The sequence below is a fragment of the Rhinatrema bivittatum genome, chromosome 1, assembly GCF_901001135.1.
Source record: "Rhinatrema bivittatum chromosome 1, aRhiBiv1.1, whole genome shotgun sequence".
Lineage (NCBI taxonomy): Eukaryota > Metazoa > Chordata > Amphibia > Gymnophiona > Rhinatrematidae > Rhinatrema > Rhinatrema bivittatum.
In genome coordinates, this window is record NC_042615.1 from 312,164,233 (window position 1) to 312,176,446 (window position 12,214).

Below are 12,214 nucleotides of genomic sequence, written 5' to 3' on the forward strand. Positions count from 1 at the left end.
TCTGATTCATATCAGTACTGCACTAATAAAACCTGTTCGCATACGGACAAACCTCTGCTAATATACTTTTCATTGTTCTGTTATAAAGAAAGGAAAAATGAAGGTAAATGCAAGAGCATTAGAGGTTTTGTTTTTTTTTATTGGTTAGTTTTAGGTATCATGAGTTTGACATAACAGGCAAGACCAGTCAATGAACAGCAATGCATTCCTTCATGACGGGGATTTAAAGGCATCCAGAACAGAGCTGCTGTTACTATCAAATTCTATAGGAAAAAAATTCTAGACTGGACTCGCTGCATCTTGGATTCTCCCTATGGTTAGCCTTACAGCAGTATGCAGATTGACGATGTGATGTGAGCCATTATGTAAATACTACTTTTTCACCATCATAGGACTACAACATGCATATTCTACCATGTGGCTCAAGCAACAGGTATACAAGTAGAACATTAACAGGTGTTATTTTCAACAGGCTCATGTTTATCAACATCTATGGTTTTGAGAAAACTCGGACAAGTTCATCGGTTTCTGTGGGAACATTACACACATGCACGAGTGAAACAGTAAGACACATAGCAGGAGTAGTGGCAGACAGAGGACAAAGTGAAATCAGTGATGGGACAACTAGACAAAAGATTCCTCAGCTTTCGACAGCAAGCCTCTGCTCTGTTAACAAGGCTTGCTGGGCAACCGTTTTGTTTTCATGACCACAGAGCTTTGATACAACTTCTAGAAATGCCAGATTCTGCACCTCCTTGTGTAGGGGTTCTGGAAGAAAAAGAAACAAGTTATGCTTTTTTTTTTTTAAACATACATTTAGAGTTTACAAAATCTAGGCAAATTTCAAATTATTTCTCTTCTACTAAGAAAACAGATTGACAGTACATCTAGTAGGACGAGTCCAATGGTTTATTCTCTCATATACACAACCTGAGATTCAGAAAATGATGTCAAAGCCCAAGGCATATTAATAGAATAAACTGTACAGTTATGTATGTAATTATCTATTAGGAGTGTACACACTTTCGTTCATTTTTCAGTATTTTGTGTTTGGCTAATAGTGCATGCTATTTGCTAAAAACATGAACATTTTAGCGTTTTCCCCTCACTTTCGGTGTATTTGGAAAGAAACAAAAAAAAAAAAAAAAGAGCTTTGTCCCATTCTACCCATTCATTTCAAATGAATGCATATCCCTATTATCTGTGGTAAAATATTTTGTAGCACCCTAAGAAATACTCGTTAGAAACTCTACTAGGACCCTCCTTTCCTTTAAAACTGAATGCTTCCCCACCTTATTCTTCAGATGCTTAGCTTTTATTTTCTGAATGTAGCTTTACCCCTATTCCTTAGGATATACTTTTCCCAACCTTTATCGTTTGTGATATTTTTCCTTCACTTTTTTCAGGTCTGTTCTAAATTTGAAGTTTATCTCTGAGCAAAGGATTGTGGTTGCCTCGTTAGTCTACGTGGCTATGTGGAATCAAGGGTCAACAAACCAGCTGTCATATCTTTTTAACGGACTAAATACATTTGTGAGAAGCTTTTGAGAGTTCCTGATGTAGAGAGCTTGCCAAAGATATATTAAATTAGTCCATTAAAAAAGGTATCAACTACAAATTGTTTCAAACTTATCTTTGAATTTATTCCATGTTTGCATTTTAGAGAAGTAACTGCTGTAACTTCTGATAGCATTTTTATATGCCTAATAAAATGCTACACATTCAAAGGCCTTGATGCCTAAACATTTTGTCTCAGCTTGTGCCTACTTGAATACCTTTGGTGAATCAAATCCCATGTGTGCAAATCGGAAGAAAGTATTTAATGACTTCTACTCTCTTAGGGACCGCTTTTTGATAACGTACAAAAGATCTGACAAAAGACCTCCCCCCTTTTACACCTTTTTGTTTTTCTGAAGTTTGCTTTCAGAGATAGCCATAGACCGCAGTCTTTGCAAGGCTGGCTATATGAGAAAGAGAAAGGATTATGGATGTTTATGAGGGGCCATAACTGAGTGAAATAACTTCAGATTTAATTAAGAAATACTTTTTCCGCTGCATATGCATGAATTATATCCTTATAAAATTGTAACATTTACATTTTTAAAACAATGAAGTTGCAACATATTTTAGTCCCAAAAAAGGAACTGAGATATTGCAGAGGATATTTGGTTTGAAAGAAAAAAACAACAATCCTAAAATATTAGCTATGACCATAACAGCTTATTAAAAAAGTTAACACATTACAAGAAAACAGTTTATATATTTAAAAAACACATATAGATCATAGTTATACTTCTACCATGCTTCAGCACTTTTAATGAGAAATTGCTACTTACTTGATAATTTCCTTTTCTTTAGGACAGTCAGATGAATCCAGAACAAGTGGGTTATGCATCTCTACCAGCAGATGGAGACAGAGCAAATTGATGTCACAGTATATATACCCTTGCAGTGACATCAGCCTGCCAGTATTTTCTTCAAAAGCAACTGTGGACAGACTACCAAAAAACTTGCTTAAAAACAGATCACCATGTCAATACTCAGCAACACTGAGCTCAGAAAAGAATGTAACACTAGTCTAGGGACTGGAGTAATGCTTACCAGTAATCCCTATAACACGTAAGCATACAGGAGGATCAATACGCAATCATTTGGCAGCCGAGGGAAGGAAGCTGGATTCATCTGACTGTCCTAAAGAAAAGGAAATTATCAGGTAAGTAGTAATTTCCCATTTCTTAGTGTGCAGTCGGATGAATCCAGAACAAGTGGGATGTACCTAAGCTACTTTCGAATAGGCGGGAGGTTGCCGCGGTCCACTCAAAATCGCATGTGCAAAGGCCACATCCTCCTGGGCTTGTACACATCCAGACAATATCATCTTGTAAAGGTGTGTAAGGATGACCACATTGCAGCTTGGCAAACATCACCAGGAGATAACTTCACCTCCTCTCATTACATTGTCTGAGCCCTAGTGGAATGAGCCCTAAGCTGACTAGGTAACAGCTTTCCAGCATCCACATATGCAGCCGTGACTACTTCCTTAATCTAGCAAGCTATTATAGCCCACAAGGTTGGTACTCCCTGCTTAGTACCGCCATGAAGGACAAACAGTGATCCGACTTCCGCAAAGGTTCAGTAACATCTAGATACCTGACAATGTCTCTTGACATCCAAGGATTGAAGCAAATGATACTCCTCTACATCTCTCTCTGTCCAAAGATGACAGGGAGATGAACTGGTTCAAGTGAAACTCCGTGACCACCTTTGGTAAAAAGGAAGGTAGTATGCAGCTGTACCACCCCTGGAGACACCTGGAGAAATGGCTCCTGGCAAGACAAGGCCTGCAGTTCGGAAACCCTACGCGCAGAACAAATTGCCACAAGGAAAACTGTTTTCAAGGTCAGCAACTGCAAGGACAGAAATTGTAGCAGTCTAAAAGTAGGGCCTACCAAAGATTCCAAAACCCAAATTAAGACTCCATAGGGGGCACTGGAAACCACTAAGGAGGCCGAAGATGTTTCACTCCTTTCAGAAAACGGGCCACATCAGGATGAGCCAACCAGGATCCACCATTTACCTGACCCCTGAAACAGGCAAAAGCTACCCATGAAAAAGTAGAAGTATCCAGACCAGGAGGTACCTGAGGTGTACTCACTGAGCTACCTTCCCCTGCTGAGGAACCAGTTAGGGGAGTTCCAAAATCAGAAGCCCCACCTGAACAGTCTTTAACCAGACCCAAATCTGGCTGGGAAGAACCAGAGAGCGAAATCAGAGGAAGACAATTGTCCCTGAGCATCCAAATAGTGCTGGCACAAATTAGCGGGCACTTCTCGTTGAGACGCCTGAATATGACAAGCAGTGCAAACAGAAAGATGCTTAGGCTTCTTAGGTACAGATACCATTATGGCCGACAGCACTGAGCAGTGGCCGGAGGCATGTTTTTTTTTTTTTTTTTTTTTATTATGCATGCTCAACTTAGGCTCCCAAAAATTATGCATCCAAAAAACTTAGGTGCACACACTTAGGTGCCCAAAAAATTTAAGTCGCTTAACTGGATGCACAACCTGGACGCACAGCTAGATGCCCATGGTGGAGAGACAATCCTGTAGAGGGCAGCCTCAGAAAGCACGCGAAATGCTGTTGCAGCTTACCAGGTGGCGTGCAGTGAAAAACCTCGGAGTGGGGCCTAGCCTAAGGAGACTGCTCAATCCGCCAGGCTGCTCACATCCCTTGACCTACCATGAAGTGGGATGTATATCGGACCAGTGTGCAGAGCACAGAGACTGGGGAAGGAAGAATTGCTGCACAACAAAAAAAACTTTTTTTTTTTTTTTTTTTTTAAACTTACTGGAGCTCAGCCTTACCTGGCTGAGTAGAGACTGTCTCTTGCTGAGGGGGGGGAAGGCACGCTCTGCTCCCTGTATCCACTGCCTTTCAGCTGCTCAAGCAGCTAAGTCCACACTGGCTGAAAAATCACCTAACGGACCAAGGCACTCATCTGAGGGACCATGGAAATCACCTCAGAAATTCTCAACTCTAAGAGGGATCACTGCAGGAGAGCGGGGCAAATTTATTTCCTTAATTCTCCTTTTCTTTAAAATGAAACAATCCCCAGTGCGGAGATGCACGTCCACCATCTGCTGGAGACGGAGAATACTGACAGGCTGATGTCAGTATAAGGTATATATACTGTGACATCAGTTTGCTCCGTCTCCATCTGCTGGTAGAGGTACATAACCCATTTGTTCTGGAGTCATCTGACTGGACACTAAGAAAGAAGAAATGAAAGACCTTTTTGTTCAACAAGCTTTTGATTTGTTCTATGATTAAAATATGCTCTATTGACTTGCTCCCTGATATTGAGGTCCAACAGTTGGTTTGGTAAGAATCTCCCAATATGCAGGCAAATTCTGTTTGGGGAATTGTCGGTCTGTTCATTTTAGTAATAGTGTTACTATTTAAAAAAAATTATTATTGCACCTTGGCCCAGTACTTTTGGATGGGGGGGATTATACATTTTTAAATAAATACCATATTGATAATGCTAATCTATAAACTATGATTTTTAAAATTAATGGTTCCATAACAATTCTTTTGTATCCCTTGGAACTGCCATACCAGCAAAAGTGCTACACCTTAACTTGCATTCACTCCATCTTAGTATTCTACATTGGCTGTGATGTCACAATCAACAAACATTATATGAACTTTCATCTGAGAAATCATTTATGTTGCTATTCCAAATATAGCTGTTCTCAGGATTCCGAAAAAATGCCTTAAAGCAGCTATAAGAATTTCAAATATAATAGACTTTTTGATTGACAAGGTGAGTACTTGTGCTTAGTGTGAAATACTGAACAGTATAGGGTAGACACCTAAGGGCATAATCTATAACAATATATGCATGCTTCGAAACCATCCAGTATGGATAACTTGACATGACTGGCAATACTGTTGTATAATAAAGTTATTTTATTCTATTTGGTCTTCAGTGGTGTGCATTAGTATGCTTTTTTTTTTTTTGCAAAATGTATTTTGGCATTTCTATACAAATGGTAACTTACACAGCTAACAATAGAGAGTTAGTGAAAAGCATGGACAATGAGATTCAAAATGAGTAAAACAGAGGGAAGTTGATCAGTACATATTGTAGAGATTACTTACCTGATAATCTCGTTTTCCTTAGTGTATGCAGATGGACTCAAAACAAGTGGGTATAGTGTGCTCGTGCTAGCAGTTGGAGACGGATCTGAAGTCAGCACGGGTACATATATCCCCGCAGGAAGTGCAGCAATTCAGTAATCTTCCTTGCAAAAGCTTTATGGATATATGTGTAACTGACCGATCGATTAAATGAACAGGATTACCCTGAATGATTGATAGTAGCTGGAGACCGCCAGTGTTCTCAACCGGAAGGCGTCGACACCCGGCAGGGTGGATGCCCTATATAAGAAAACATGGCTTACCGTGAGTCGGTGAATCCCCATGTATACCGGCAGCCGGGCGGGATGCTGAGTCCATCTGCATACACTAAGGAAAACGAGATTATCAGGTAAGTAATCTCTACATTTCCTAGCGTGTAGCACAGTGATGGCTAACCTATGACACGCGTGTCAGAGGTGACACGCCGAGCCGTTTTGGCTGACACGCGCAGCGTTTCGAGGACTATCAGGAATTTTTTTTTTTTTTATCGGCTGTGCCGAGCCTTTTCTTTTTCAGCTGCGCCGAGCCTTTAAATGTGTTTTTTAGTTTCCCCCTACCCTCCACCAATGCTCCCGGGCGCAGGGAGGCTCATGCGTCGCAGCGATGAGGCTCAAGACAACGCGCTGATGCTCCTCCTTCCTGCCTGTGCGGCCCCGGAAGTAAACGTTGCCGGAGCCGCGTGGGCAGGAAGGAGGAAGCGAATCAGCGCGTGCAGAAGAGGAGCCGCCGCGGGTCGCTGCGAATCCCAAGTCGCAGCGGCCCAAGAAGAGGAAGAGGCCCGGTAGCAGGGCTGCCGCGGCCCGAGAAGATCAGGGCCGCTGCAGAGCCCATCCTGCGGCGACCCGCGAAGAGGAGGCCCAGAGGTGAGAGAGAGGCTGAGGGCCCGTAGAGTGCGTGTATGAGGTGAGTTGAGAGAGAGGACCTGAATGTTTGCAGAGACAGCATGTGAGAGCCTGTGTGTGTGTGTGTGTGTGAGAGAGAGAGAGAGCATGTGCCAGTGAGAGCCTGTGTGTATGAATGATTGTATGAGAGAGCATGTGCCAGTGAGAGCCTGTGTGTATGAATGATTGTATGAGAGAGAGCATGTGCCAGTGAGAGCCTGTGTGTATGAATGATTGTATGAGAGAGAGCATGTGCCAGTGAGAGCCTGTGTGTATGATTGATTGTATGAGAGAGAGCATGTGCCAGTGAGAGCCTGTGTGTATGAATGATTGTATGAGAGAGCATGTGCCAGTGAGAGCCTGTGTGTATGAATGATTGTATGAGAGAGCATGTGCCAGTGAGAGCCTGTGTGTATGAATGATTGTATGAGAGAGAGCATGTGCCAGTGAGAGCCTGTGTATATGAATGATTGTATGACAGAGAGCATGTGCCAGTGAGAGCCTGTGTATATGAATGATTGTATGAGAGAGAGCATGTGCCAGTGAGAGCCTGTGTATATGAATGATTGTATGAGAGAGCATGTGCCAGTGAGAGTGATTGTATGAGAGAGAGCATGTGCCAGTGAGAGCCTGTGTATATGAATGATTGTATGAGAGAGCATGTGCCAGTGAGAACCTGTGTGTATGAATGATTGTATGAGAGAGAGCATGTGCCAGTGAGAGCCTGTGTATATGAATGATTGTATGAGAGAGCATGTGCCAGTGAGAACCTGTGTGTATGAATGATTGTATGAGAGAGAGCATGTGTCAGTGAGAGCCTGTGTGTGTGAGAAAGAGAAATGCATGTGAGAATGAGAACCTGACTGTGTGTTTGAGGGAAGAAGATGAAGAAAAAAGAAACAGAAAAAAAGACAATATAAAAGGAATTGGCAAAAAAATAAGAAAGGGAAGGTGAAAAAAAAGCCTGTGACCAACCAATTAGAAAACTAAGATCAGACAGCAAAGGCAAAAAAAAAAAAAAATGTACTTTTTAGTGATTGGCACATGTACTCTTTGGGAATGTGCAAGAATAGCACTTTCTCAACGGATCTCACAATGTACGAGATCAGCATGGAGAAAGTGGAAGCCCACGGGGCCTGCACAGAGGAGGCAGCAGAATGGACTTCAGTGTCAGTAGCAGCAATCGGCACTTCCGCAATAGCCATGCGGCATCAGTGACAGTGGCAGGAGAGGAATGAGAGAGGTTCTGAGGTTGCTGGCAAAAGAAAGAGAGGGGGGGGGGTCTACCTTTAGTGTGTGAATGTGTATGAATGGGACTCTGCCTGGGGGTGTATGTGTGTGAATGCATGGGTGCCTGCCTGGGGGTCTGTGTGTGTGAGAATGAATGTGTGCATGCCTGGGAGATGGGGAGGGAGTGTTGTGAACATGAATGGGAGCCAATAAAAGAAACCGACTGACAGATGAAGTTTGTAACGCTTGCTTGGACTTGAAGTGTACGAAATACCAACCTTCAATTGAAGATTTAGCCAATGAAATTCAGCAACAAAAAAGTCACTAAGCAGGTAAGGTAAAGAATTATTTGTTTTTGCTTTATTAATAAATACAGTATATATATTAAAATTATAACTTTGTTGATTAGAGCTACAAATATCACAAAATTATGGATTTTTCTAGAAGTGACACACCACCCGAGTTATGCTCTGTTTTTTTATGAATTTTGACACACTGAGCTCAAAAGGTTGGCCAACACTGGTGTAGCAGATGGACTCAAAACAAGTGGGATGTACAAAAGCTACTCCCGGACTGGGTGGGAGGCTGCCCGAGGTCCTTTTAGGATTGCCCTCGCAAATGCTGTGTCCTCCCTGGCCTGGAAGTCCAGACGGTAGAATCTGGAGAAGGTATTTATTTATTTATTTAACACTTTTTTATACCGACCTTCATAGTAAATAAACCATATCGGATCGGTTTACATAAAACAAGGGTATAACAGAAGCAATAAATAAAAGTAATTAACAAGAAAAGAGAATAAGATAAAGTTACATTTAACAAGGAGTAAAAAAACTTGGGAAGCTTAAGAGCTGGAAGGAAGTTAAAGGCCAAAAAATAATTAAAGAAGCATAGTCCAAAAGGAATTTGGATTAATGCAAAAGATGCATGTATGTACGGTATGTAGGGAGGACCACGTTGCCGCTCTGCATATCTCTGCAGGCGACAGCATCCTAGTTTCTGCCCAAGAGGCCGCTTGCGCTCTGGTAGAATGAGCCTTGACCTGTAGAGGCGGTGGTTTTCCTGCCTCTACGTAGGCCGCCTTGATAACTTCTTTGATCCAGCGGGCGATGGTTGGCCGTGAGGCCGCTTCCCCTTGCTTCTTCCCGTTGTGAAGGACGAACAGGTGGTCCCGTCTTTCGTACTGCTTCTGACATTTCCAAGTATGTGGACAGCATCCTGCCAATGTCGAGATGGCGCAGTATTCGACCTTCTTCCGACTTCTTCAAACCTTCCGTGGTTGGCAAGGATATGGTTTGGTTGAGGTGAAATTGAGAGACTACTTTGGGTAAGAAGGAAGGAACCGTGCGAAGATGGATAGCCTCTGGAGTGATTCTGAGAAACGGATCACGGCAGGACAGCGCTTGTAGCTCTGAGATGCGGCGTGCTGAACACACAGCCAGCAAGAACACCATCTTCAAGGTTAACGAACGGAGAGACAGGCCTCGAAGGGGCCTGAAGGCGGGTCCCGCTAGAAATTCCAACACTAGGTTGAGGTTCCACAGGGGCACTGGCCACTTCAGTGGCGGGCGAATATGTTTGACTTCTTTCAGGAAACGTGAGACCAGGTGTGTGGCAATGGTGTTGCCGTCCCTCCTGGGACCGTAGCAAGACAGCGCTGCCACCTGAACCTTGATGGCGTTGAGGGACAGACCCTTCTGAAGTCCATCTTGCAGGAAATCCAAAACGATAGGGATTTTTGCAGCATGTGGATTGGTGCTGTGAGTGTTGCACCAGGCTTCAAATACTCTCCAGATCCTTATATATGTTAGTGATGTGGAGAACTTGCGTGCTCAGAGGAGTGTATCTATTACTGGCTCCGAGTATCCCCGTTTCTTCAGTCTAGCCCTCTCAATGGCCAGACCGTAAGAGTGAATTGAGCTGGATCCTCGTGGAGGATGGGACCTTGCCGCAGCAGGTCCTTGTGTGGAGGCAGGGGTAGTGGATTCCCTGCCAGTAGTCTTCTCATGTCTGCGTACCAGGGTCTTCTTGGCCAATCCGGGGCCACTAGAAGAACTAGGCCTCTGTGCCGCTGAATCTTGTGTATAATGGCGCCCAGCAGGGGCCATGGAGGAAAGGCATATAGCAGAGTCCCCTGAGGCCATGGCTGTACCAGGGCGTTGATCCCCTGGGATAGAGGATCCCGCCTGCGGCTGAAATATCTAGGTACTTGAGCGCTGGACCTGTCCGCTAGTAGGTCCATGCCCGGCGTCCGCCACTGATCCACAATTATCTGGAACGCTGTGGGCGACAGCTGCCATTCCCCTGGGTTTAGGATTTCTCTGCTGAGGAAGTCTGCCGCGGTGTTGTCCTTCCCGGCGATGTGGACGGCGGAGATGTCCTGGAGATTTGCTTCCGCCCAAGTCATCAGGGGAGTTTCTAGGGATACCTGTCGGCTTCTGGTTCCGCCCTGTCGGTTGATGTATGCCACTGTGGTGGCGTTGTCCGACATCACTCTGACCGCTCTGTTTTGAAGTCTGTGGGCAAATCGCAGGCATGCTAGCCTGACTGCCCTTGCCTCTAGTCGGTTGATGATCCACCCCGACTCTTCTCTGTTCCACCGCCCTTGGGCGGAGAGTTCTTTGCAGTGTGCTCCCCATCCGTTCAGGCTGGCACCTGTAGTGAGCAAGGTCCAGGATGGGGAGGACATTCTTGACCCCCTGCTCATGTGGCCGGGCTGCAACCACCACCGTAGCTGATTCAGCACTCTGGCTGGTAGAGGTAGGTGTATGGTGTAGTTCTGTGATCGTGGGCTCCACCGAGATAGGAGGGCGCGTTGTAATGGTCTCATATGAGCCCCCGCCCATGGTACCAACCTCCAGAGTGGATGCCATGAGGCAGAGGACCTGTAGGTAATCCCAAGCTGTGGGCCGGGTGGTGCTCAGCAAGGCCTGCAGACGATTCTGGAGTTTTGATCTCCTCTTGGAGGTCAGGCTGACCTTGTCTTCCTGGGTGTCGAATTGAACTCCTAGGTATTCCAGCGACTGGGAAGGCTGTAGGGAACTCTTGTTTGTGTTGACCACCCAGCCTAGGCTTTCTAGAAGAGATATAACTCTGTTGGTTGCCCGGTGGCTCTCCTCCGGTGACTTTACCCTGATCAGCCAATCGTCCAGGTAGGGATGGACGAGAATTCCTTCCTTCCTGAGTGCCGCCGCCACTACTACTATGACCTTAGTAAAGATCCGCGGCGCGGTAGCTAACCCGAAGGGTAAAGCTCGGAACTGGAAGTGTTGGCTCAGGACTGAAGCGCAAATAGCACTGGTGATCCCGATGGATTGGGATATGCAAGTAGGCTTCCGACAGATCTAGGGATGTGAGAAACTCCCCTGGCTGTACTGCATTCTTGACAGACCGCAGAGTTTCCATGTGAAAGCTGGGGACCCGTAGGTGTCGGTTGACTGACTTGAGGTCCAGGACGGGCCTGAAAGTGCCCTCCTTCTTGGGTACTATGAAATAAATGGAATAATGCCCAGAATTTATCTCCCCTGCAGGCACTGGGATTATGGCTTTTAGGGACAGCAGCCTCCGCAAGGTAACTTCTAGTGCCGTCGTCTTGAGGGGTGAACAAGGAGATTCCACAAACGTGTCCGGCGGGAGCTGAAGAAAGTCCAGGTAATACCCTTCTTGGATGATGGCGAGGACCCACTGGTCCGAGGTAATCTCGACCCACCTGCGGTAGAAGAGGGTTAGCCTGCCCCCTATGGCTGCTACCCCCGGATGGGTCGGCTGATTGTCATTGTGGGGTGCGGCCGGGACCAGAACCCGAGCCGGTTCTCCTCTTGTTGTGCTTAGTCCGAAAGGGCTGGTTCCTGGCCTGAGAACGAGGTGCTCGGTAGCGAGCCCTGTAAGGGTTGAAGCGCTGAGAGTTTCTACCTCTGGATGGCCTAGGAAAAGAACGTTGGCTCCTCCTCGACCTGTCTTCTGGTAGATGGGGTAATGGAGAGGCGGCCCATCTATTAGCTAGTTTCTTGAGACCACTGCCGAACAGTAGGGATCCCTTAAAGGGCAGTCTTGTGAGGCGTGTCTTAGAGGATGAGTCGGCCGCCCAATTACGTAGCCAGAGCTGTCACCTGGCTGCCACTGAGGATGACACTCCCTTGGCTGCCGTACGGACTAGGTCGGAGGCTGCGTCAGTGAGGAACGAGAGAGCTGATTCCATTTCTTCTCCCGGGGTGTTCCTAGCTTGCGATAAATAGGAACGTATCACCACGGTGCAGCAGGTCGCAATCCGTAGGGACCTGCTGCACCGTGGAGGTGCAGCAGGTCCCTACGAATTGTAGGAGGGGAAAATGGTGAGCCGTTTGGCACAGGCCCTCTAGCAGGGGGTTCATTCTAGGTGCCCCTGGGGTGTCCTGGCCCGGAAT

General features: G+C 45.6%; 1 protein-coding gene across 7 annotated transcripts in view; it reads right to left on the minus strand.

Annotated features, from left to right (window-relative positions):
* Positions 1–459: 459 nt before the first annotated feature.
* The window catches only part of RAP1GDS1 (Rap1 GTPase-GDP dissociation stimulator 1), a 225,233-nt gene continuing 213,478 nt past the window's right edge, over positions 460–12,214 (minus strand). For all 7 annotated transcript variants that reach the window (XM_029597452.1, XM_029597458.1, XM_029597461.1 and 4 more), the window contains one exon: positions 460–768. In XM_029597452.1, the coding sequence (XP_029453312.1) occupies positions 641–768 (128 nt within the window). In that variant the 3' untranslated portion in view covers positions 460–640. The remainder of the gene's footprint in view (positions 769–12,214) is intronic.